This window comes from Neomonachus schauinslandi, chromosome 5, assembly GCF_002201575.2.
Source record: "Neomonachus schauinslandi chromosome 5, ASM220157v2, whole genome shotgun sequence".
NCBI lineage: Eukaryota > Metazoa > Chordata > Mammalia > Carnivora > Phocidae > Neomonachus > Neomonachus schauinslandi.
The window spans coordinates 66,688,723-66,714,152 of NC_058407.1; the positions used below are offsets into that span (position 1 = coordinate 66,688,723).

At 33.0% G+C, this 25,430-nt stretch overlaps 1 protein-coding gene across 1 annotated transcript in view; it reads right to left on the reverse strand.

Moving 5' to 3' along the window:
• Window positions 1-25,430, reverse strand: part of ARID2 (AT-rich interaction domain 2) — a 165,581-nt gene that overhangs the window by 44,634 nt on the left and 95,517 nt on the right. Inside the window, exons 5-14 of the mRNA XM_021704874.2 lie at window positions 24,355-24,573; window positions 20,984-21,051; window positions 11,657-11,723; window positions 11,316-11,566; window positions 10,898-10,994; window positions 10,592-10,801; window positions 9,572-9,739; window positions 2,865-2,946; window positions 848-982; window positions 13-209 (exon numbers count right to left, since the gene is read on the reverse strand). Of these exons, the coding sequence (XP_021560549.1) occupies window positions 13-209; window positions 848-982; window positions 2,865-2,946; window positions 9,572-9,739; window positions 10,592-10,801; window positions 10,898-10,994; window positions 11,316-11,566; window positions 11,657-11,723; window positions 20,984-21,051; window positions 24,355-24,573 (1,494 nt within the window). The remainder of the gene's footprint in view (window positions 1-12; window positions 210-847; window positions 983-2,864; window positions 2,947-9,571; window positions 9,740-10,591; window positions 10,802-10,897; window positions 10,995-11,315; window positions 11,567-11,656; window positions 11,724-20,983; window positions 21,052-24,354; window positions 24,574-25,430) is intronic.

Genomic DNA, 25,430 nt, shown 5'->3' on the forward strand with positions numbered 1-25,430 from the left:
AAAAATTAATACCTGCAGGTGAAGGACTTGGGGATACATCAGGAACAGAATCAACACGAACAACAGGAGTAGAAACTGGTTGCTGCTGATAGTACATCTGAATGGGAAGTGGTATAGCCCTCCGTTTTACTCCTACTACATGAATATGTGCCTGCCCGTTGCTACTGGAATCCTCCACTCTCTTCACTGTATGATTTGGAAAGACCGTTCTGTAAAGTACACACATACTTAGTTTTCTTAACTAGCACACGAGCAAAAAACAGACTTCTAACAATGTTTACATGAACAGCAGCAGTATATGTTATTACTACCAATGTATGAACCAGTATGATTCATACTGTTGTATTCTGCAAAGGTGGGAAGCAAAGAAAAAATATAAAAGATCAGTTCTCCAATTTTTAAAATCATTATTTATTAACATTGTGGGGTTTTAAATAATTCTATACTCTATATAATTAACAAAAAAGCTGCATCTAGGTAGTGTCTATTTTATGAACTTTGCAAAATATCAAAAGCCTCGATATTTGAAGAATATTAGTTATAGACTGTTATTCAAGATTAAAAAGGGCAAAAGTCATGTCTTTAACATATTAAAGTAGTGTAGAAAAAAGTTTCTCCCTTCTCTTTCTTCGATAAGCCTCATAATGTTCAAACACAAACACCAGGTTTGATTTCCAAAATCCCCTTGTATTTAAATTTCTATCTTACTATAACCTAGCCAATATGAAATTTCAAGTAGTAGAAATATTTAAAACTAGATAGATGGTTCATATTTTCTCTAAAGAGCAAGAGATGCTCTAGGTGATATAAATCAACTTTGTTTAAAGTCAACAACTATGCATCCTACCTAAGACATTTATAAAATCCAGTTGAAGTTAGGATTCCACCACGAGCTAATTTACTGCACGTTGAGAGGTACTCAGAATACATTTCTGCTCGAGAGACAGAACAATCTGGATTTACTTCAAAATGAGCATTTAGCCTAAAAAGGAGAGAAATAAATGGCATTATGCAATATATTATAGGAGAGTTTATATTTAAGTATAGTAAAACCAGTTGAAGGCAATGTCTTATAAAATAATATTTATGCCTGTTAATCAAATTTCACTTTCTCATATTAGCAAAAAATGCATGCTAGGTTTTAGACTGACGAAACCAAATAAAAGGAGATTAACTATTTAATCATATTTATTTTAGTATTAAAAAAATCATTAACAACAAATATAAAAACTGTGTTCACACCCCAGTGAGAACAGGATTGGTCTGTTGGCAACAAATATTCTACAACAAATCAATATCTACTCAATTTCCTGTCTTGTAATAATTAAAATATAACAGAAACTCCCAATAATGAGCTATTTCCATTGGAGATGTGGAAAATGGAAGAAACATTGAACTAAAATTAAACTTCTGTTGTCTCTTGGAACAAATTCCTTAAGAAAAAACACTCACCTAACTTCTCCCATGCCTCACACTTCCATTTCCCCCATTTCAGAAACTTCTATTCCTAATGCATTACAAATTAACTCAAACTTCAGTTTGTCTTTTTCATATCGTGACTTCCATTCATATATGTTAGGACTGGAGGCCGAATTACCTTCATAGGATTCTTTTCTAGGACTTACTATACATATAACAGGCCAATTTACAGCTGTTTATATAAACCGAATCAAATAATACTTATGATTAAATAATTTTAAAATGATTCTCTCCTCCTTCCTCACTAGAACTGGCAGAAATGTGCAAATGGGATTTAGAAGACCAAATCTATACCTAACACACAACATTTTACTGTGCATGTGGTACAAACTTTTTGAAACTTTCATAATTCTTTGAGTACTGACTTTTCAAAAGACTAGGTACAAAAAACCTTTTTTGGTTTTAGTGTAGAAGATAAACATTTCCAAGTATTACTGGAAGAGATTCATCAAGTATAAGGTGTAAAAATATAGAAGGGGAGGAAAAAGCAAATAATTAGAGATATTTAAAAATATAAACCCGATTTTAGGCAAAGTGGAAAAGTCTAGAGAAAACTGCCACAGGAACAAAGATATGAAAGCACCAAAAATATGGAACACAGAATGACAGGAACATGGAATGGGAGACAAATAATGTTAGAGAATGGGAGAAAAGGGATCAAAGAAAGAAAATTTTTAAAGTAATACATCATCAGAAAGTGATCTTTTCTATTCAAGCTGTTAATCTTCTAAAGAATTTAAGCTGGAATTCATAACTGTGGAAGCTACTATCCATGAGAAAATGAAATCTAACCAAGTCTACAATTTATTTTTTCAGGAAGTGGCTGATATATGACTAGTCAGTCTTCTCAATAAAATATTATTTTCAAGTTGCTTATTTCCATGTAAACTCACTAGCTATTGTATCATTTGACTCATTTTCCCTTACTACGCCGAAAAAGGAAAAATTAACTATCAATGAACAAGAAGTACTGCTTGTGATGAAAAAGAAGGGACATTTAACAACAAAATCTGGTTTTATTTTCTTAAAGACAGTCCAGTTCAGTTTTAATAAAACATTAATTTAAGAAATAAAAATCCTATAATCTGACAAATCTTATTTTCTACAAAGTCAAAGATAATGTTTTAACACAAATTTTACTCCACAAAGAAGTTAAGTGGTGTAATTTTAATTCTGAAGATTCTGATGAACATTTCTCTTTCAAATTATTCTAAAATGCAGGTGAAATGGTTTTACATTGTCCATTCTTTGTATAAATGATATTCTACTCTGACTAAAAAGAAATACAGAATAAAACATTCCGGATGACTGTTGAAATACATTTCCTTTTCTCTTTTGCTTTATTCTTCCCAAGGATAAAGCCTTAATAGAAATAAACCACTTACCACTGACAAGCAAACTTCTCACTATCTATTTCCACTATTCCTGGAGGTGGAGCAACATGCTGTGCTACAACTGCTCTGGAAGCTAAAGAAAAAAATACATTAGCTACATCATTTGTACAAACTTAGTCACTATATGCCATGTTTAGCTCATGGATACTGAAACAGTTAATATTCACAATGAGTATCTTTTAAAAAGGGTATAAGCATAATGAAAATATACAAATTTGAGAAAGGAGCACATATTATACCAGGCACTGTCTTCGATGCTTTATATAAACTCTTTACAATCATTCAAATAATAACAATAATATGGATTATATAGCTAATATAAACTTTTTTCCCATGGGTCAGACACTGAGTTAAATACTTTATATATGAATTCTTCTGTGAGATGGGTACACATAAGGAAACTGAGACTCAAAGTGATTAAAATAACTAGCCCAAGGTCACACAGCTCAACACATCAGTAAATAAGAATCAGTTTAGTTATAGAAACAGATAGTATCAGAAAGAATCACTTCACTTCTGAATTTAAAAGATTAATACTGGGGCACCGAGGTGGCTCAGTCATTAAGCGTCTGCCTTTGGCTCAGGTCATGATCCCAGGGTCTTGGGATCGAGCTCCGCATCGGGCTCCCTGCTCAGCGGGAAGCCTGCTTCTCCCTCTGCCACTCCCCCTGCTTGTGTTCCCTCTCTCGCTGTGTCTCTCTGTCAAATAAATAAAATCATAAAATAAAAATAAAAAAAAAAGATTAATATTAAACTCTGAAAGTGGCATATATATAACATTTCTGGGAAAGGGTGAACAAAAAGTCTGAACTAATTTAAAGTCCTACATTCAAGAAAGGATTTTCATAAGATTATTCTTCTGGGGAAAAAAAAAAATCTGTTGTAATAATAGTTTTCAAGTATACCTTTTGTCCTAAGAGAGGCAAGATGGTTGGGTAAAAATGTACTAGCTATTAATCTTAAAACACATACCAACTTCTGAGATTTTGCTTATGACATATTTTAAAACAATTCAAGTCCAATGTACAAATCATCTATTATTTTCTAACAAGTTGAACAGATCTGTAGGAAAATAAATGTTTTCTTTTCTGCTGTATATAAAGGAACTAATGAAAATATAAAAATATGATAATATAAACTGTCATATTATGATAATTTAAATATGAATCTTAGATATTTATAAAATTAAAAATTATACTGCTTCATCAGCATTATTTTATAGTTTTTAAACTTATAAAATGGACCATTTTTCAAATAACATTTTAGCAAAACTGAGAATCCTCAAACAGAACAAATGTATTTCTAAACTATTGTTCGTTTTAATCTTATTTATAGGCCTAAATTTAATTATTCCCATTTTGCTAATGAAGAAAATAAAGCTCAGAGATTAAGTTTACAAACGGAACACATGATGGAAATGGCAGAGCTGTGTATAGCTGGAAAGCCTTCTTTTAGGGGTATTGGATTTGAATCCAGGTCTGTCATATTTTAGACCCCATACTATGACACGCTATTTTTTTACAGAACAAAATAATTATAATCAAAACTATTTTCCTGGTGCAACCCCAGCTTATCTTTTCTTCTCCTAACTTGATGACACCATTAGAGAAAATATCTAAGCAGGGCCTGAACCCACTTGGAAATCTTCCTCCTTTTTCTTCATCAACTGTACTACGAGAGAATATACCCTATTCAGACTGAAATGTCCTGAATCAATTGATGACCAATTGAGTGAAATATTAGAAATTATGTTGAAATTATAAAAATTTTATGAATAATGCATAAAGAAGAATAAAGCAGCCACAATTAAATTAAGAATATAAACTGGAAACATAGAATTACTATAAAAGTGGCTACAACCTGAGAAGCACTGCCTTCAGGAAAGATACCTAAAGACTCATTCTAAATGGGGGCGCCTGGGTGGCTCAGTCGGTTAAGCGACTGCCTTCGGCTCAGGTCATGATCCTGGAGTTCCGGGATCGAGTCCCGCATCGGGCTCTCTGCTCGGCAGGGAGTCTGCTTCTCCCTCTGACCCTCCTCCCTCTCATGCTCTCTGTCTCTCATTCTCTCTCACAAAAAAATAAAAAAAATCTTTAAAAAAAAAAAAAAAAAAAAAAAAGACTCATTCTAAATGATTCAAAGGTACTTCTGCTTTAAAAGGAATCAAATTCCAGGGGCACCTGGGTGGCTCAGTCCGTTGAATGTCTGACTCTTGATTTCGGATCAGGTCATGATCTCAGGGTCGTGGGATCATGGGATTGAGCCTTGAGACGGGCTCAGAACTCAGCGGGGAGTTTGCTTGAGATTCTCTCTCTCCCTCTGCCTCTGTCCCTCCCCTACTTTCTCTCTCTCAAAATAAATAAATAAAAATCTTTAAAAGGAATCATATCCTAGATGCTCAACCTTTTATATATTCCTTCCTTTCTAAAACTGCTCTTCTCCCATTTTGGAACAGACAGTTTTAACTCTCATCCATCCTTTATAGCAATGCAGGTATGATTAAATGCATGGCTCTCAAGCCAGAGTGGCTGGCACCAGAGTTCCAGCACTTACTAGCTGTGTAACCACGGGCAAGTTAATTAACCTCTCTGTCTATAAAGTGGGGAAAAGTAACAGTACACTAACCTCATAGGTCATTATGAGGATTAAAGGAGTTTATATATAAGCCACTTAAAACAAAGCCTGGCACATAGTTAGCACTATATAATTGTCAGCTATGATGATGATGATGATGATGATGATGATGATGATGATGAATGATGTACAAACCTCTAAGACACCAAAGGGAGAATTAGAATCATTAGAATCCACAAAGCTTCTTTTAACCCAGGTATTATGGTAGGGCTTCCTGTCTATATTTTGTGATGTTTTATGTATTATAGTTAAGGGCAACACTGGGCTTGAGGTATTGAGTATTCTGGCCCTTTGGTGTGTTCTGAATTCAGACACAGAGTGATGACAATTTTTGCTTAATGTTCTTTCCTCCTCTACCCTTTAACTACTGTTAAAAAGGGCATTACTTTTGAGGCAGAATCTTGTATAAGTAAAGCACAGAGAATTTTCTTAAAGAAATAATGAAGGTGGTGGCATCTTATTTCATTCAGATGACAATCTCATGGCTAGTTTAACTATCTTAGAATTTTGAAGTAAGGAAGGTGTCATGGGAACACCTATTAACCATACTTTCTTGGAATGAAAAATAAAGTTGGACTTTTTCTAAGTAATGGAAAGTGAGGTTGATTAAGAAAAATACTTTTGATAATAAAGACTAACTTTATCAGGTTATATGGGAGACATTTTCTATTGCTAAAGGGGAGAAATCTACAGTTCTAAGGTTTTGACAAAAAAGTACTCAAAGCACATGATAAAAGCACCTTATCAAAAAACTGTACTGGTCTTGAACAATATTTCAATTTTCCTAACCCAGTGGTCCTCAAAGTATAGTCCCCTGACTTGAAGCATCAGCATCTCATGGGAACTTGTTTAGAAATTAAAATTCTTCAGTCCACCTGAATCAGAAATTCAGGGTATGGAGCCTAGAAATCAGTGTGTAAGCCCACCAGCCAATTCTGATGCACCCTGAAGTTTGAGAACTGCTATGCTAATATTTCTTGACTATATCAGCTTAAACAAGGTGCATCTAAGCAAGAGTCAGCAAGTACATTTTATAGTCATATCTTGTTAATATCTTTTTGACATATTGCCAATAAAACTTAAAAGTAAATGTAATGACTGGGCAACAAATTCTTTTATGAGTCACATGTTAATTCTCTGATTTCAACAAAATCAAAGAACTCAGTTGACAGATCGTTAAATATAATTTTAATAATTCTGGATAATTCTGAAGCTCAAAGAATTGTAAATTCTATCCTTAGCTATTCATTGATGTGAGCTAGATTTTCAAATTAAATCTATAAAAAGGAAAAATGGAGATACGACTGATGTTGAACCCAGTTTCACTCTAGCAGTTAAAAAATATTCATTTTGGGACACACTGGAGTAACACTTTCCAGAGAACCACCTCATTAAGAGATGAACTTTCAACAGCTACTTTGTCATGTACTGTTTCATGTAATTTATTTCAAAAACTTATAATGATAAAATTTTAAGCACTTAAAACTTTATAGAGTAACAGGAAATTGAAAAAGTTAAATTAGAATGTCTACATTTGGGCGCCTGGGTGGCTCAGTCGGTTGAGCGACTGCCTTCGGCTCAGGTCATGATCCCAGGGTCCTGGGATCGAGTCCCACATCGGGCTCCCTGCTCTGCGGGGAGCCTGCTTCTCCCTCTCCCACTCCCCCTGCTTGTGTTCCCTCTCTCGCTGTGTCTCTCTCTGTCAAATAAATAAATAAAAATCTTTAAAAAAATAAAATAAAATAAAATGTCTACATTTATAGCTGAGAAGTACTGATAGGGTGGAGGATATGAGTTAAAGGAGAAAGAGGGTACCATGAAATTTCTGATATTAAGAGTCTGTGTATTTTTTTAAAATGGATGATGGAAAATATCAAGATTCCACTCGATACAAAAAGTATTTTTTACTTTAAAATGTCAATTTAATATACACAAAAATTTTATTTACAACTTTAAATTATAATGAAGAAATTTAGATGTCAAACTGAAAGTGGGTGAAAGGTTACATAAGTTTTTATCGTGATGAGAAGTGAGCAAAACTTTTGAAGACGACCATTCCATAAGAAAATGGTATTAAACAAATGATGGGGGGTGGAGGGACAAACTATAAATGATAACTAATCAAACAAAAGTTGTCATTCATGATGAGCAAGTAATAAAATGCCCACCAGTTCAAAAGTTTTAGGTCCTTAGAGGTTTATTCCCACCTCTATCAATAAATTACTATTTATATGAAGAAGTCACAAACTCTAAACATTTAAATTTGTCCATTTGCCAAATGAGGGTGAAATCTTAGTTGGGGGGGATGGGTTCATTTGTTGAGGTCACTGGTCAGTGAGGAGGCAAAATCAGTATCTTTCATTAAAATTACCCTTAAATATCCATCAAATGGCCTATTTTATTTCAGTGTATTACTGACAATTTATTAATTCCTCTCTTTGTTGAGCAGAGTTTCTCTAGGGCCCTCAGTTAATTTAATCCTCAATTTCTTCTTTGAGGATAGGAATATACCCCCACCACCCACTGAACTGGCAAAGAGAACTCTTTCATTTCTTTGTCAAGGCTGAGAAAACATTACTATTTGACCATTGACTCCCCAGTATGCTATTACCTGTGGATGAAAGCTACTGAGTAGTTTAGTAGTCAAAATTACCTATTTTTTTCATGCTTTGTTTGTCCAATTCTGTTAGTTGATACCAAGGAAGTTAAACGCGCACATGATACAACTCTACCATATACTTCAGAAGGACATAGTGGAAATCAACAAAATATGTGCTACATATTACATACTTGTCATGTGAATAGAGTATATAATTGTGATCCTATGAGTTAGAATAGAGGAGAGACTGGGGCCATGATTAAATGAGAGGAGAACAAGTAGCTGAGAGATATGATGGAAGTCTAAACTGAGGCATTGCACTGGCAACTGAAGAAGCCAGGGTATTTAGGAAGACTCAACAAGATTTGGTGATTAGATGGATGTGGTAGTTAAAGGTAAAAAATAATGAGATTTTTGAATTAAGGGTAGTGAGGGAGGTTGATGATCTAAATGTATTTCTAGGCTGAAAGGAAGAAGCAAGTAAAGAAAAAGAGGTTTGAGATATAGGAACGAGGAGACTGATACTCAGAGCACAGATTCAGAAGCTGACATCTCTGAAGACAAGTGGAAGTTGAAGGAAAATGAGTTCAGATGCTAATAAGTTTATAAGTGAAGGGTTAAGAAGTTAAAGAAAATCATGCCACATAGCTTCCACATTAATTGCGAGTGAGAGGTAATAAGATCAACTGAGAAAAAGAGTATCCTCTATTAAAAAATACAAGGAAAGAGAAATGTCTTGGGAATGGTGGGAGGTGGAAAGAGCAGGTGAGGGGAAAGATGGATTGTTTTGTTAAGACAAATGAAGGTAGAGAAAGCACTCCCAGAAAGGCTGAGAGTGCTAAAGTATAAAAATGACTCATAACGAGCCAGGAGAAAGAAGTCCAAGGACTGAAGAGAATACTCATGATTAGACAGCTATGAATTCTAATTAAAGACATTTGAGTTAAACAGAATTGACCCAAGGGACCCTAAGAAGGGTGCACAGGTGCAGGTACACATGTCATGTGTGTACGTATGCATGTGTGTCTGATCCAAGACTCTGATTCTATGGTTTTGGGTTCAAGTATTAGGAGGTATTATACTTATGTACTTGGATGACCAGCTGGAATTATAAGGTCATGTATGATTAACTTATTCTTGGCATATCAATTTCCAATGACCAAAATCACAAATAAGTTCATCGAGACACTTCATATTGCTCTCACAATTGTAAATATCTAATCCCTCATATGCCTCTAAATGTTTTTTAAAAAATCTATTATACTATTCTTCCTCTGTGCTCACTTTGGTCCTACTGCTCCTGTTATGTATAATAAATATGTAAAATTAAAGCTCATACTCAAGTTCTGCTTTAGCCTATTCCACTATGGTATCAGTTCCCTGTACTGCACATTTACATTTATCTTTAGTATTAAATCTTACACACCAGTAACCATACTGAAAAACATTATGTAAAAACACTAACCTGGGGCAGATGCTACATGGGTCTGGGTTTGGACTTGTTCTACAGCTTGTGGCCTAATTTCAGATAAAACTTGATGACTGGAACTTGGATGTTCGACGAGTTTTACTGCAGCTAGTGCATCAGGGCCAAACATCTGAATATCCATAGAAACCAGACACACTAACATGTCTAAAATAAATTAAAAACCAATAGTTATTAGTAATATTATTAAACAGTGACATCGCTGAAAAACACATGCTATACAGAATAAGTACTTCTCACATGGCAGTCCATGAATCATTGTACATCAGAATTATCTGTGGATCTTTAAAAAAGATTTTTAGGCTCAATCTCTGAAGTCTGACTTAGTAGCTCTGGGATGGGGATTAGGATCTTTATTTTTGAAAAGTTTCCCAACTGATTCTGATGTGTAGCCAGATTTAGGAACTACTGATATGGAAAGTGACATCTTAATTTCTCACTAATAATTTCAAGCCAAATCTCTATTAACTCTGGTTTTAGTATTTATACCAAAGACAGAAATCATTCTAGTCAATGAGTAAATGTTAACGTGACATACTTTCATAATTGTGCTTAAAACTGACAACCCACTAAAGAGGTGGTAAGTTGATTAATTTTAAGACTAATACCATTACCAGCAACTTCTAGGAACACAAGGAAACTTTTTCACTCAGCTTCAGTTGCTTAATAGTAGCAGCTGACCATTTGAAACAGAAAGACCTGCTCCTCAGAGTTATAGCAATTTTGTTGGTTGTTTGGTTGGATTTGATAAGTAGTAACAGAAATAAAGAAAGGAACAGGAGTTATTGATAACCACATACACCCTGGTCTCTATATGACAGAAGTTTCTTGCTAACCTAAAACAGGCAGAAAGAATAACACAAACATGTATGTCTGAAAGGGTAATGACTCCTCAAAATAAATAGTACACCCCAAATATCAATTGTGATTTAGTATAGCACCCCATCAAATATTTTTTCCTCAATAAAGAAAATAAATATTTCTTTCATTTAGTCTTACCTATGCTCTTTTCTACTTTTGCAATTTTTGTGCAAGCAACATCTCCCATTTCTGTGAGCATATATAGCACCTCGAGTGTTGAGATCACGAGCAGCACATCAGGTAAAGTGAGATGACAAATGATCTCTCTGTATGAGTCCTGATCGACATATTCACAAATCAAAACACCATTATCTTCTGCTTTGCAAAGATTTCCCAAAATTTCCATGCCTGAAAAGCATACACACACAAACATGTATTTATTTTTTAACAGATGATAAAAAGTCTGTGCATGTTATACAATGGGAAAATTAAGTAAGCACTTACCCCTCATCTTTAAAAATCTATCCCTTGACATTAGGCATTTTGTAACAGTATGAAACATCAGATGAGTAGTTTTGAAATCGACAGGGTCCAATAGAAGCTGGAAAAAAGAAAGGACACTATTGTTGATGTAGCCCTCTTCAGTGTTGTGTATTTCAAATTTAATAAAAATTAATGGAACAATTTGCCCAAGTTTTAAAAAATGCTATTATTGTGGGAACAGCCATCACTAAATCTGGAGCATCATTTCAAATATTTTTTCCAAAAAAGTGTGTGATACCATACCATGTTAGGCAAAACTATATATAAGCCTTTCATATTCTGTAAGTATAGCAAATACAATAATGCTACATGCTAAAAATTTAAAGTAAATATCACTGCTAACTATCAAAACTGTTTTAAGTTGCTATCACATGCTTACCTCAGCTGCAATATTTCCTAATGTGTCAAGGCCTAATTGCCTTAGAGAAATAAAATGACTATGTGCAGAAAGTAATAGGAAACGAAGACAGGTACGATTAGCTGCCAAGAGCTTAACATTGCCCTCTTCAAAGGAAAGATTTCGCAAAATCACTGCAATCTGAAGTACCCGTTGTCCTTCAATATCATTAATGCCCAGCTTTCGAGGTGGATGAAATAAAGATTCCCAAATCCATTCTCCTGATGTACCTTCTATAATAGAAAATATACATTTTACTTAAATTGATATTTCATTTATTATTGATATTTCGAAGTTATTTAAAATGTTTCCTATTGCCTTACCATGAGACTTGTTTCTGTCAGAAATGAGGTCACGTACTTCATTATCATCAACAATGTCTTTCCAAAACTGTAATTAAGAAATTATTATACTTAATTCTGACATTTGAAAGAACTATTCTATTACTTTAAAAAGTCACACATACTATAAAACTATAAAATTTCTACTGTTTATTTATTTATAGAGCGGGAGAGAGAGAGGGTAGGGAGGGGAAGAGGGAGACAGAGAGAGAATCTTTTTTTTTAAAAGAGAGGTGGAGAGTGGAAGGGGGAGGGGCAGACAGAGAGGGAGAGAGAGAATCTTAAGCAGGCTCCATGCCCAGCAAGGAGCCTGATGCAGAGCTTGATCTCACAACCTTAAGATCATGACTTGAGCTGAAATCAAGGGTGGGACGCTTAACCAACTGAGCCACCCAGGTGCCCCTAAAACTTGTACTTTTAAAAACCCATGTAGACATCAGTATGTGCTATATGTTTAATTAGTTGACATAAATACTTAACTTTCTATAAGTTTAAGGTACTTATACAATAAGGTATTATTTCAGACTAGGGATTCTTAACCTGGGGTCCACAGACTCCTAAATGGTCTGTGAAAGAAATTAGGGCATCTGTGAAATTAAATGGAGGGAAAAGGTGGTATCTTTATGTTCATTAACCTCTAACTAAAATTTAGTATTTCCTTAGCAATTTCTTCAACGCTGAATGTTAGACAAAAAACCATAGTAATATTAGCAGTACCTGTGACAATGTCACCAATATGAATTACAGATATTTTCTGATTATTTTACAGCTATGGAAAATATCTAGAAATAGTGTTTATGCTCATTAGTATTTGAAAATTATGATAATCATTAATCCTGTCATTAAACAGCACACAATCACAGTATTTCTGTTTACAGACATGCCTGAGACATTGCTGGCTAGCTACTGAGTAAACCTACATCTAGAATAAAATCAAATAGTAAGTGGTGAAGTTGTGTTCCCAAGTTTTTAACCCAGATATTTAACTTGCTTTCCAGTATTCCATTATCTACAAACTGTTTTTGATTCAAATGTGAGAAGAGATGAGTCAAAATCCACGGGCAATGTTCTTTTTCAGGCTAAGAATCAAGTGACTCTATACTATATAACTATACAAAATGAACTATAACTTCAACTTGTCTATGATATTTAATTGTATTATCTTGTTACTTTTGTACTAATAAAGAAACACATGGACTATTAGTTCACTTTTTTCCCCCTAAACATTCTGGTGTGGATATTTCAAAGCAACTGTATTTTATTTTTTGGAATTAAGATTCTTTTACATTTAAAGCCACTAGTCTGAGAAAAGGTCCATCAGCAAAAGGATCAATTGCTCAAAAAACTCATGAAAAAGAATGGTAACAATAAGCAAGAACTAGGCATACAAAGAAAAAAAGACAATGTTCAATAAGTAAGAAAAAAGGGCCAAAGGAAATTCAAATAACAAAGATATCAGGAATGGAATTTTAGATGATCATGGATAATAAATTCAAAGAAATAAGAGATTGAAAAATTTGGCAAATAAATGAAAACTATAAGAATGAAATAGAAATTCTAGAACTGAAAAGAAAAACTCAATTTAATGACTGATTATATACAACTCAAGAAAGAATTAGTGAACTGTAAGTGCAGAAGAAAATACAATTTGGAAGCACAAAGAGACAAAAAGATGGGAAAAAAAAAACACAAGACACAGAACATACAGTGAAAGGTAGTAACATAATAATGACTTCCTGAGAAAGAAGAGAGAGAATGGGCACAAACAGTATTTGAAGAGACCGGGCAAAGAATTTTCTAAAACAATTCAAAGACATTAACCTACAATTTAAGAAGCACTCCAAACAATGAAAAAAGATAAATAAAGGTGTGTAGGAACATCAAAATAAAAGAATAAAATTCATGAAAAGCAAAGGCAAAAAAGAACCCCAACTCAAATGCAAAGACAGAAAAAAGAACAGATACTCTTAAAAAGGACAACAAACTAAACTGCAGCAGACTTTGTAAAAAAATAAAATAAAATAATGGAAGCCAGAAGACAATGGGACATTTTCTAAGTGATGGAAAAAAACGTCTGCCAAACTGAAATCTTTAAACAGTGAAACTGCCCTTCACTGGAAATGACAACTGGCAAATGAAAACTGAGAAAACTCATCATCTACAAACCAGCACTGAAGAAAAATACATGAAAAGAGAGATGTGGTTTAAATCAAAATAAATAATAAATGAATAAAATATTTAAAAAATGTTTTCTGAGGTAAAAATATGCATAAAATTAAAATCTAAGCCTGGAAAAAGCTTTTGCTCAGGCCACAACGGATTAACTAGTACTTTGGTAGTCATCTTCCTATCATAAACCAATATGTATAAAACAACTGTTTCCAGAGACTGGAAAACATAATCACTGAAATATGGAAAATAACGGAAGTGAGTCAATCACTGCCCCATAGTTTTACAGGACACTCTAGACTATAAATCCAGGGACAATAAATCCAAGAGATCATAGTGATTTCTAAGCTGAGGAAAATGATCAGAGTTCAGCAAGGCCATCAGAACTAGAATTTGAGAGCAAATTTGGAAGAAAGAGGAGCAATGAAGAGAAAGAACTCAATGAATCTGTACAGGAATGCCTTGAGCTGATTGCTGAGTACTAAAACTATGCGTATGCAAGGCTGAACTCCAAAACCCCAAGCAAAAAAACAGAGAGAACAACTAATGAGGAGCTATAACTGAATAATTCGCAAAATAGAGAAAACTCATTAAATACCCTAATTCAGTAGAAATCCAAATAAAGCCATGCTTTAGGAGTAGCGATAAACTGGTGCTAAAGGCTAATCTATCTCAATCATAACAAAGCTTTAAAACAACATTCTAAAGGATTGATATGTCACAATCCATATGCCAATTAAAAGCATGCCAGAACAAAGTCCTACATTCTTGAAAGTCACCAAAATCCAAACACTCAATAATGCAACATTCTCAATATTCATATTTAATAAAAAATTACTGCATGTACAAAGAAAGTAGGAAACATGACCCCTAACTAAGACAAAAATAGTTTCAACAAAAACAGACCTAGAAGTAATAAAGATAATGGAATTAGCAAAGATTTTAAAATATTTTTGAATAAAATTTTCATTTTTTATTAAATATGGGTGAAGATTTAAAGGAAAGTATGAGAATTAGGAGAAAAATGGGATATGTAAAAGAGAATTAAATAGAATTTCCTGAGCTGAAAACAGTATCTGAAATTAAAAAGTATGATTAGATGGGCTTAACAGGATAAGAGAAAATGAAAACATTACAATAGAAACTATCCATGAAGTACACAGGAAAAAAAAAAGGTCTAAAAACAATGAAGAGAACTTCTGTAGGCTGTAAGACAGTAAATGGTCTAACATCTTTATAAACATAGTCTCAGAAAAATAACGGGAAAGAAAATAATTTGAAGAAATAATTGCCAAAACTTTCCAATTTCATGAAAAATACCAAAACAGCCAAATAAATCCTAAGCAAGAAAAGTGAAGAAAACCTCAACAAAGCATATCCTAACCAAAATAAAAGTCAATGATTAAGAGAACACCTTAAAAGCAGTCAGAGAAAACACATCACACACAAGGCAATAAAATTAAAAATGACTTCTTTTCAGTAACAATGCAAATCAGATGGCAATGAAACATTACCTTAGAACTGCTCAGATAATACCCTGAAAACACAATTTTATATCCAGCAAAAATATCTTTCAAACATAAAGGCAAAATAAAATTTTCAGGAAAATAAAAGCTAAGAACCAAAATTCAACCACAACAGTAATTTCATAAAGTATAAATGGCTTGAATACATTGATGAAAAGGAAGAAACTGCACAAAAAGCAAGTTAAAGGAAATAAGATCCAAGTATAAGCTGTCTTTAAGAAACTGTATATAAAACCACAGATGAAAAGGGGCGCCTGGGTGGCACAGTTGGTTAGGTGTCTGACTCTTGGTTTCAGCTTAGGTCATGATCTCAGGGTTGTGAGATTGAGCCCTGCGTCAGGCTCCATGCTCAGCGTGGAGTCTGCTTGGGATTCTCTCTCCCTCTCCCTCTGTCCCTCCTGCTCATTCTCTCTCTCTCTCTCAAATAAATAAATCTTAAAAAAAAAAAAACAGATGAAAAGCATAAGGATAGAAAAAGATATATCATGAAAACATTAATCATAAGAAAGCTGCTGTAGATAAATTACACCAATGAAGAGACTTCAGGAGATGGGATATTACTAGAGGTCAGAGGAATATTTTGTTATAATAAATAAAAGCTAAGTTATCAAGAAAATGTAATAATCCTAAATGCATATGCAACTAATAACAGAGGTTCAAAATACACAAAGCAAAAACTGACTACTAAAAGGAGATACAAACATTCATACTGTTGATGATTTTAACACTCATGTCTCAGGAAATCATAGAATAATTATATAGAAAAGCATAATAATACAATAATCTTGAACACTGTCAAATACCTTGCCTTGTTATTAATAAACACTGCACCCAACAATAGAGCATACATTGTTTTCAAGTGTACATGAAACATTCACTAAGACCATACACTAAAACAAGTCTTGGTAAGTTTAAAAGACCTTATATAGGGGTGCCTGGGTGGTTCAGGTGGTTAAGCATCCAATTCTTGATTTTAGCTCAGGTCATGATCTCAAGGTCGTGAGATAGAGCCCCACATCAGGCTCTGCAGTGGTGATGGAGCCTGCTTAAGATTCTCCTTCTCCCTCTGTCCCTCCCCTGCCCCCCTCAACCTGCTCATGTGCATGCTCTCTCTCAAAAAATAAATAAAAACTAAATAAAAGAACTTATATAAACTTACGTTCTCTGACAACAATGGAATGTGATTAAAATGAGTAATAATAATTATAACAATACTAATACTATTAATACTAAAAGCTACTTCAAAAAACCCCCCACAAATTAAACAGCATACTTCTATATAAGCCATAAATCAAAGAAGAAATCACGAGACATGAGAAAATACTTTGAACTAAATGAAAACTCAACATAAGAAAATTTGTAGGCTACAACTCAAGCAGTTTATAGAAGGAATTTATAGCTTTATATACTGGCATTAAACAAGAAGGAAAGTTTAAAACCAAGGATCTAAGATTCTATTTTAAGAAGTCCGAAAAAGAGCAAAGTAACGAATAATGAGAGCAGTATATATAAGTCAAAAGTGAGTAAATGGAGATGAGCGTTGTTCTAGTGTCCCTGCATTATCTAAAAAGTGGTAAAAGTACTAATCTACTAAATTAGTAAAAATTAAAATTATAATCCCTAGTGTAATCACTAAGAGAATAGAAAAAGTATATAAATACCAAACTAATAGTAGGCAGACTACTGAATAATAAACAATACTCAGTTAAATCAATTTTTAAAAACAGGTAAGAAAGGAAGAAGGGAAAAAAACAAAACCAAATAGGAAGGACATATAGAAACCAATTCAAAACACTGCAAATTTAAACACAATTATATCAAAATTAGATTTAATGTAAATTGAATAAATGCACTAATTTAAAGACAATTTTTCACACTGGGAGAAAAAAAGCCCAAGTATATGTTGTTTATAAAAAAAAAACAAACACAAAATCATCTAAAATACAAGGATAAGTAAGAAAGGTTCAAGGCAAAAATATGAGCCATATAAACCACAAACGGAAGATGATATTATATTGATAGAAGACCAAAAAAAAAATAGTAGACTTAAAAGTAAAAAGGATACTTTATATGTTCAACTGACCAGAGAGATATAACATCTGTAATGTGCACTATATATCAGTCTTGAAATATAAAAACACAGTATTACAGAACTATAAGGAAAGTCACACCCCCAATCATACTGGGTGTTCTTAACACACCTCTTTCCATAAATGAAGAAATGGACAAAACAGCTAGTACTGATAGTAAATACAAATATCATGATTAACCATGCTGGCCTAACATACATAGAAATTTATACCCAACAACTTCAAAATATATATCATCTTCAAAAACAAATAGTGTTTATAAAATCTCATCAGTGCTAGGCTATGAAATAAATAAAAGTGAAAATATTTCAGAAGTTTAAGATTATACAAAGTATATTGTTTCTGCATAGTGAAATTCAGTTCGCTTTTTTTACATTGTTCTTTCTTTTTTTTTTTTTAAGTAATATATATAATGTATTGTTTGTTTCAAGGGTACAGGTCTGCGATTCATCAATCTTACACAACACCCAGAGCTCATCACAACACACACCCTCCCCAGTGTCCATCACCCCACCCCCCCCCCCCCCACTTCCCCCCCCTCCAGCAACCCTCAGTTTGTTTCCTAAGAAAAAGAGTCTCTTATGGTGTGTCTCCCTCTCTGGTTTCATCTTGTTTCATTTTTTCCTCTCTTCCCCTATGATCCTCTGCCTTGTTTCTTAAAGAAAAAGAAAACTGGAAAAACTGTATGTTTTTTGAATATTAAGAAACTTCCCTTCAAGAGAAGGTATTTGCAAATGACCTATCTGATAAAGGGTTAGTATCCAAAATATAAAAAAATATTTATACAACTCAACACCCAAAAGCAAATAATCCAATTAAAAAATGGGCAGAAAACATGAATAAACAGGGGCGCCTGGGTGGCTCAGTTGGTTAAGCGACTGCCTTCGGCTCAGGTCATGATCCTGGAGTCCCGGGATCGAATCCCGCATCGGGCTCCCTGCTCGGCAGGGAGCCTGCTTCTCCCTCTGACCCTTCCCCCTCTCATGTGCTCTCTGTCTCTCTCATTCTCTCTGTCTCAAATAAATAAAAAAATAAAATCTTTAAAAAAAAAAAAAAAAAAAAACATGAATAAACATTTTTCCAAAGAAGACATACAGATGGCCAAAAGAGACATGAAAAGATGCTCAACATCACTCATCATCAGGGAAATACAAATCAAAACTACAATGAGACATCACCTCACACTTGTCTGAATGGCTAAAATCAACAACACAAGAAACAACAGGTGTTGGTGAGGATGTGGAAAAAGGGGAACCCTCTTGCACTGTTCGTGGGTATTCAAACTGGTGCAGCCAGTCTGGAAAACAGTATGGAGGTTCCTCAAAACGCTAAAAATAGAACTACCCTAGGAGCCAGCAATTGCATCTAGTAGGTACTTACCCAAGGCATACAAAAATACTCATTCGAAGAAATACATGCACTCCGATATTTATTTATAGCAGCATTACCTACAATAGCCAAATTATGGAAATAGCCCAAGTGTCTATCAACTGATGAATGGATAAAGAAGAGTGGTGTATACATCCTTCTGTATCTATATCTATCTCTATATCTCTAAATATGTAGATTATATACATACAAAGGAATATTATTCAGCCAACAAATGAATGAAATCTTGCTGTTTGCAATGACATGGATAGAGCTAGAGGGTATAATGCTTACCGAAGTAAGTCAGAGAAAGATGAATACCGTATGATTTCACTCATATGTGAATTTAAGAAACAACACAAACAAAGAGGAAAAAAAAAAAGAGAGGAAAACCACGAAACAGACTTTTAACTACAGGGAACAAACGGATGGTTATCAGAGGGAAGGTGGGTGGGGGTATGAGTGAAATAGGTGATGGGGATTAAGGAGCACACTTGCTGTGATTAGCAAAGGTTGTTGTATGGAAGTGCTGAATCACTATACTGTATACCTGAAACTAACATTGCACTGTATGTTAACTAACTGGAATTTTCAAAAAACTTAAAAAAAAAAAAAAAGAGAGAGAGACTTCCCTTCAAAATAATCCATGTATCAAGAGGATGTCATAATGGAAATTATAAGATACTGTAAGTTGAGTTATAATGAAAACATGAAATATCAGAACTGGGAGAATAAAGTTAAATATGTGCTTAGAAAGAATTTTATGGCTTTAAATATATGTATTAAAATGTATGTATTCGAAAAAACAAAAACAAAACTCAATGATCTAAGCACCAGCCCAAAAGATTATAAAAAGTGCAGTAAATTAAACCCAAAGAATATAGTATATAAAAAGAAATATAAAGAGCAGAAATTAATGAAAACATGTAAGAGAGGTGATCATCTAATCATCTTCAACATATTTGTGTCTTCTAGATTTCAAGTGATTAGCAATTATACTGACATCCCCCACTTCCCATTGTGATTGCATAAGTAAATATACAATTTGTGCATCTTACACTTTAATCACCACTTTTCTGCAGTTAAGGAAATTATCTGCCTAACTACAACCAAGAGGCTTGGCTTTTAATGGACGGGGTGAGGACAGAATATAGGACTTTGGGTGAACCTGTGAAGTGGGGAATTAATATGCAACTCTGTATCATGGTGAGAAACCGGAAGGTCTAATCCCCTCACATAAAGAGAGCTCAAATAAAAGGAGTTGACTGTCTCTACTTGAGTTTGAGTTAAAAACAATTTCCTAAATATTTCACAACTAGCCTGCTCCACAGCCCCCATGAGTTTGGTTTTATTACCAGAATCATCAGAAAATCTCCAATAACAAAATTAATATAAAGTCATTCTGACCAGTTATTTCTTTTCAGGTGACTGGCAAATGCCAACAAGAAGTGAAGAAATGAACTCTCCATCCAATCTATACAAAAATCCCACAGAAAAGTCTGCTAAAATTTCAAAACCGAGGTTATAAAACACAAAGGAATAACCCACCATGAATCAGAGTGACTAGAAAGAGTTGCAAGAGGCTTACATATCAGAATTGTCAGGTGTGTGTGTTTTTGTACACATAATTTTTGATTTATGTTTTATATATTTACATTTGTATATATTTAATATATACATAATTTGAATATTAAAGCATATTATAAATATATATTATTTGAATTATTAAAAGTATAAAAGATCAAAAGAGCACAAATTTGAAAAAAATACAAAGAGAAGTTCTAGAAATTAAAACACACATTTTTAACACATTTAACAAATGAGTCAAGTGAAATATTAGACACAACTAAAGACTGATTAAGTGAACTGGAAAAGAACCCTAAGGAAATTAGCAAAACTACTGCTCAGTATCTACGTATTCTCAGATTTATTGCTTTTATTATAGATTTGTCATTTTCAGAAATCAATGTATAATAAAAACAGAATTTTATTTATTAGCCATTCTGTTTTTTTACTAAATCACAACTTTTACATAGGTATCTTTATATATCACATTAAGATTAAAGTATAGGTGGTATGTATATAAAATAAGCAACCATGGATCCTTGGCCCTTGGTGACACGTAATTCAATGATTCAATATTTTATGTGAGTTACCTTAACAAAATCTCTATCAGTCTTCTCCTTCCATTCTTCACCAAATACAGTAGAAAAGGATCCTAAAGCTAAAAGAATAAATAGTATATTCAGTAAAATGGAATTATTCTTTCACTTAATTCCTTAATAGACAGATGTGGAAAAAAACAGTAAAAATACATTTAAGTATCTTCTTTACTAAAAACTATTTCATAGTAAATGATACAAAGTCATGATCTCTTTTGAAATACAAATTAATTATAGAATTTAAAGAAACTTGTCTTTCTATAAACTAAAAATACACAACTCATTTTTATAATATTTATACAAACAACAGAGAAAAGAAGAGTACTTTAACAGTTACTCTGCATTAGGTTTCATTTGTAGAGGAGAAAAATATCAAAAAGTCAAACTAATGCTATTGCTATCAGGTTGCCAGATTTTCAAAATTTTAAATCTTTATATTAATTTCAAAAATAACTGTGTAATTCATATTTCAAATAATATAGGGCAAGGCATTCTTTGGAAATAATTCCCACAAATGAAATCTCCCTTAAGAAACATACTCAGGCCTATAGGTTCTTTACATTTGATAAAGTCGTTTAGAAGAAAAATCAAATCATTCAATTCAAAACCTTAGTAACACCCTACCCCCCAGGCCCCCACAACAAAGTCATAAGTACATGTTGTATCATTTTTTTTTCTCCTTTATGTTGCCGGCTCATATTGTCAGTTTATGGGACCAGACAGTTAAGCAGTATGATACAAATGTCTTAAGCTGTGACACAATAAGCATCTGCCTTTAAAAAATTAGGGAAGTGCTTTCATCAACCATGGTATTAATTCTGTAATGAAAGCTACTTCTTTTGGAATACAGAAAGAAAAGTATATCGTGGCAATTGTTAATAGAAAAACTAGTTTTAAACAAAATTCTTTAAAAAACAAAAACACATCCTTAATGGATTATGTTGTGACCCATAACAAATGGATACATTTTCTGTTGTAAAAAGATGCACTGAATCTTTATAATCTTATTATGCCTTTAAGTACAGACCTAATATTTCCTTAATATTGAGTAAAATAAATACTTTATGAAGTATTTAGATTAGAACAAGAATTTTCATTGAAAAAATATTAAAAAGGATGAGGAGTAAATTTTAACGTAAGTTTATCAGTGATATTAATATTGATAATAGGGTCATGAGGAAATGATAAAAGAACAGATGTGAAAGTTTTTAATAAATAAACTAAAGTGACCTAAAGAATTTCATAAAATATCAAACTTACATATAAGTAGCAGCTTAATTAGAAAAATGAAGCCCACATACCACTAAAGAGAAACAAGGTTTTGTTTGTCCTGAAAAAACCTTATAAAGAAAAACTTCACTGGGAAAAGAATACTGGATGGAAAATAAGATGAAAAAATTAAATTTTTTGTCAAATAGAATTTTTATTATACTTCTTCAAACACACAATATAAACATTCACACCTTATAAAGGAAGTATCATCTACATTTATCTCATTAAAATTCCATGCCCTAAAAAATAAATCAAAACCTCTAAAAAGCCTAACCAAATCAAATATACTGACAATCCTCAAAGTCAAAGGATTTATTTTCCTAATGTAAATCACTGCTTTAAGTATAGATTCTTCATAAAGTCCCTATGTACTCTGGAACTCTGACTGTTGAAATGATCGTAATATTCCTTAAATAGCATTTGCTAGATTGATAGTTTTAGATTGCTACACTCCATAATGATTTAGGCTTTTAGATAAATAAAAGTGACTAAAAAATGCACAAAGATAAACTAGGTCTGAAGGATATCATGCCTCAGTATACCAAACTGGTAAGATAACTTTTATCATATATATATTATATATATTATATATATATACACACACACATGTAATCCTTATCCAATGATTAAATGGTCAAGACTTAAATTATTCTGGTTTGAGAATATTTAATTTTTCTAAAAACTTCATTTTAAGATTTCTAAATGTGAAAATTTTAAACTTTATTCTATATTAAATGCTGAAAAATGTCCTTAAAAGATCAAAACAAAATATTAGGAACCACAGAACATGAAAGTGAGACAGAAATCTACCAAATTTAGATCTCCAAAGTTACAGTACAAACTGAGAAGTACTTTGTTCCTCCCTCATGTAACCAATGAGACTTTCAGGCAGGGTAAGAAACTAATTTTCACTTTTGTTTAAACATTTCAAAACTGTCTTCATAAAACCTAAGTACTTGTCAAATTCTAAGGAATCCTACTTAGACAATCCCAAATAAAATTATGTTTAAAGAGTATACTACTTGACCCAAATCAAATTGCAGAAAAATGAACTCATTTGCAAACACGTTGCTATTTAAAGATAAAAACAATAACTGTCATGAATCTATAAAATATTAAAGAAATTCTCAAACTATCTCAACTGTGCTATACACATAATTTCTATATGATAAAATAATTTCAATATGTCAATACCTTACCCTTTTTTTTTTTTCTCCCATATATCTGAATTGTTGAGAAGACATTATGGGCAGCTTAGTCTTGAACTGCTCTTTTCCCCAGGCAGTTTAGTCTTGAACCGCTCAATCTTAAATCCCTCTCTCCCTGTGACTATGTGCACCCAGAACCTCCTTTTGATTCATGCTATCTACCCTTTACTTTAACCTTTAATAGTATATACTTCTGGAAAAAAAGAAGTTACAATGGCACTGGAATAGAAGGAGGGTTGATTAGCAAGAAAAAATTTTATATCAATAGCATTCAGCCAACATATTTTAAAAAGAAAAACCATGAGCAGGAAAAAATTTCAAAACATATTTTCTAAATCCCTTTTAACTACAATTAGAGAAATGAGCAATTTAGTCTTAAGAGTAACCTAGACTTAATAAGAGATAGTCATAGAAAATAAAGAATTTGACTTATAAAAATCTACTAGCAAATCCTGTAAGTAAAAAGGATGTGAAATATTTGATAACTCTTATTTTATTTAGTCAGCAAATTTTTAAATACATTGACAAACTGTTTAACTAAAAATTGTAACGACACACTAGGAAAAAAACAATTTCTTCCAGGTCCTAGGTTTTTCTATCAAGATTTTGTATCAAACAATCTTCTAACATCAAGAAACCCTTATCACTACTCTAAGAAAAAACCCAAGATTTTTATTTCAAAAGTTTTACTGAGATCATTACTATTCAAATGTTTAAGGTTAAAAAAAACCCACACATTATCTTAAATAACACATTTAATATAATAAAAGCAAATAAAGAATGCTATTATACCAATAAAAAGTATTTTTCTCCTTAAAAACCTTTTTTAACAATTCCTAACACCTTTATAGAATGATCGTACAATAGGTTCAGCTTAAAACTTACTGTCATCAAACACCCCGGCATTAGCAAGTAATAAAGTGATGATTTTAGGGTCTTTTTCAAGTTGCATGACGTGCTTGCTTTCATTTGATAGAAGAGTGCATACGTTAATAGCAAAGTCCACTTCATTTGGGAGTCCAGATAACAGTGAAAGCACCAATTTATTATAATCATTTGGCGAATTGAAGTCCATAGATAGCCCATAACTTTGACGCAGATAATCTAAGATAAAAACAAAAACACCTTAAGTATATCAAGGATTAAAAACCATTATCATTAATATTTTACAAATCCAGGACAGAGGCTTGTTTTCCTTTATAAAATTTAAATTGAGTAGAAGTTTAAAGAGTTCAACTCTAAACTTAAGTTAAAATTAGTCTTCAGAAAGTAATAAAATATAAAAAAATGTACTACTATTCCCTCTTGGATATCATTACCAAATTATTAATGTATCATTATTTAAATTTACATACTCTACACTTCCTACTTTTTTTTTTAAGATTTTATTTATTCATTTGAGACACAGAGATACTGAGAGACAGAGAGAGAGAGAGAGAGAGAGAGAGAGAGAGAGAGCGCGCATGAGCGGGGGGGGGGCAGGAGAGGGCAGAGGGAGAGGGAGAAGCAGGCTCCCTGCTGAGCCAGGAGCCCGATGTGGGGCTTGATCCCAGGACCCTGGGATCATGACCTGAGCCGAAGGTAGATGCTTAACCATCTGAGCCACCCAGGCACCCCTACTCTTATACTTCAAGGGACTGTATCTGGTTTTTATATATTATAAGCCAGGGACACTGGTTCCTTTAAAATTTTTAACAATATCATGATTTTAGAGACTTTGCCTACCTTCTTTACCAAACTGTATGAGAATTATTACTTTTTCGGTCAGATTTATCACAATATAATTAACGCAGTAAAATTCATGCTTTTTAGTCCTGAGTTTTGACAAATGAAATCTTTTATTTATTTAAAGATTTTATTTATTTATTTGATAGAGAGAGACACAGCGAGAGAGGGAACACAAGCAGGGGGAGTGGGAGAGGGAGAAGCAGGCTTCCCGCTGAGCAGTGGAGCCTGATGTG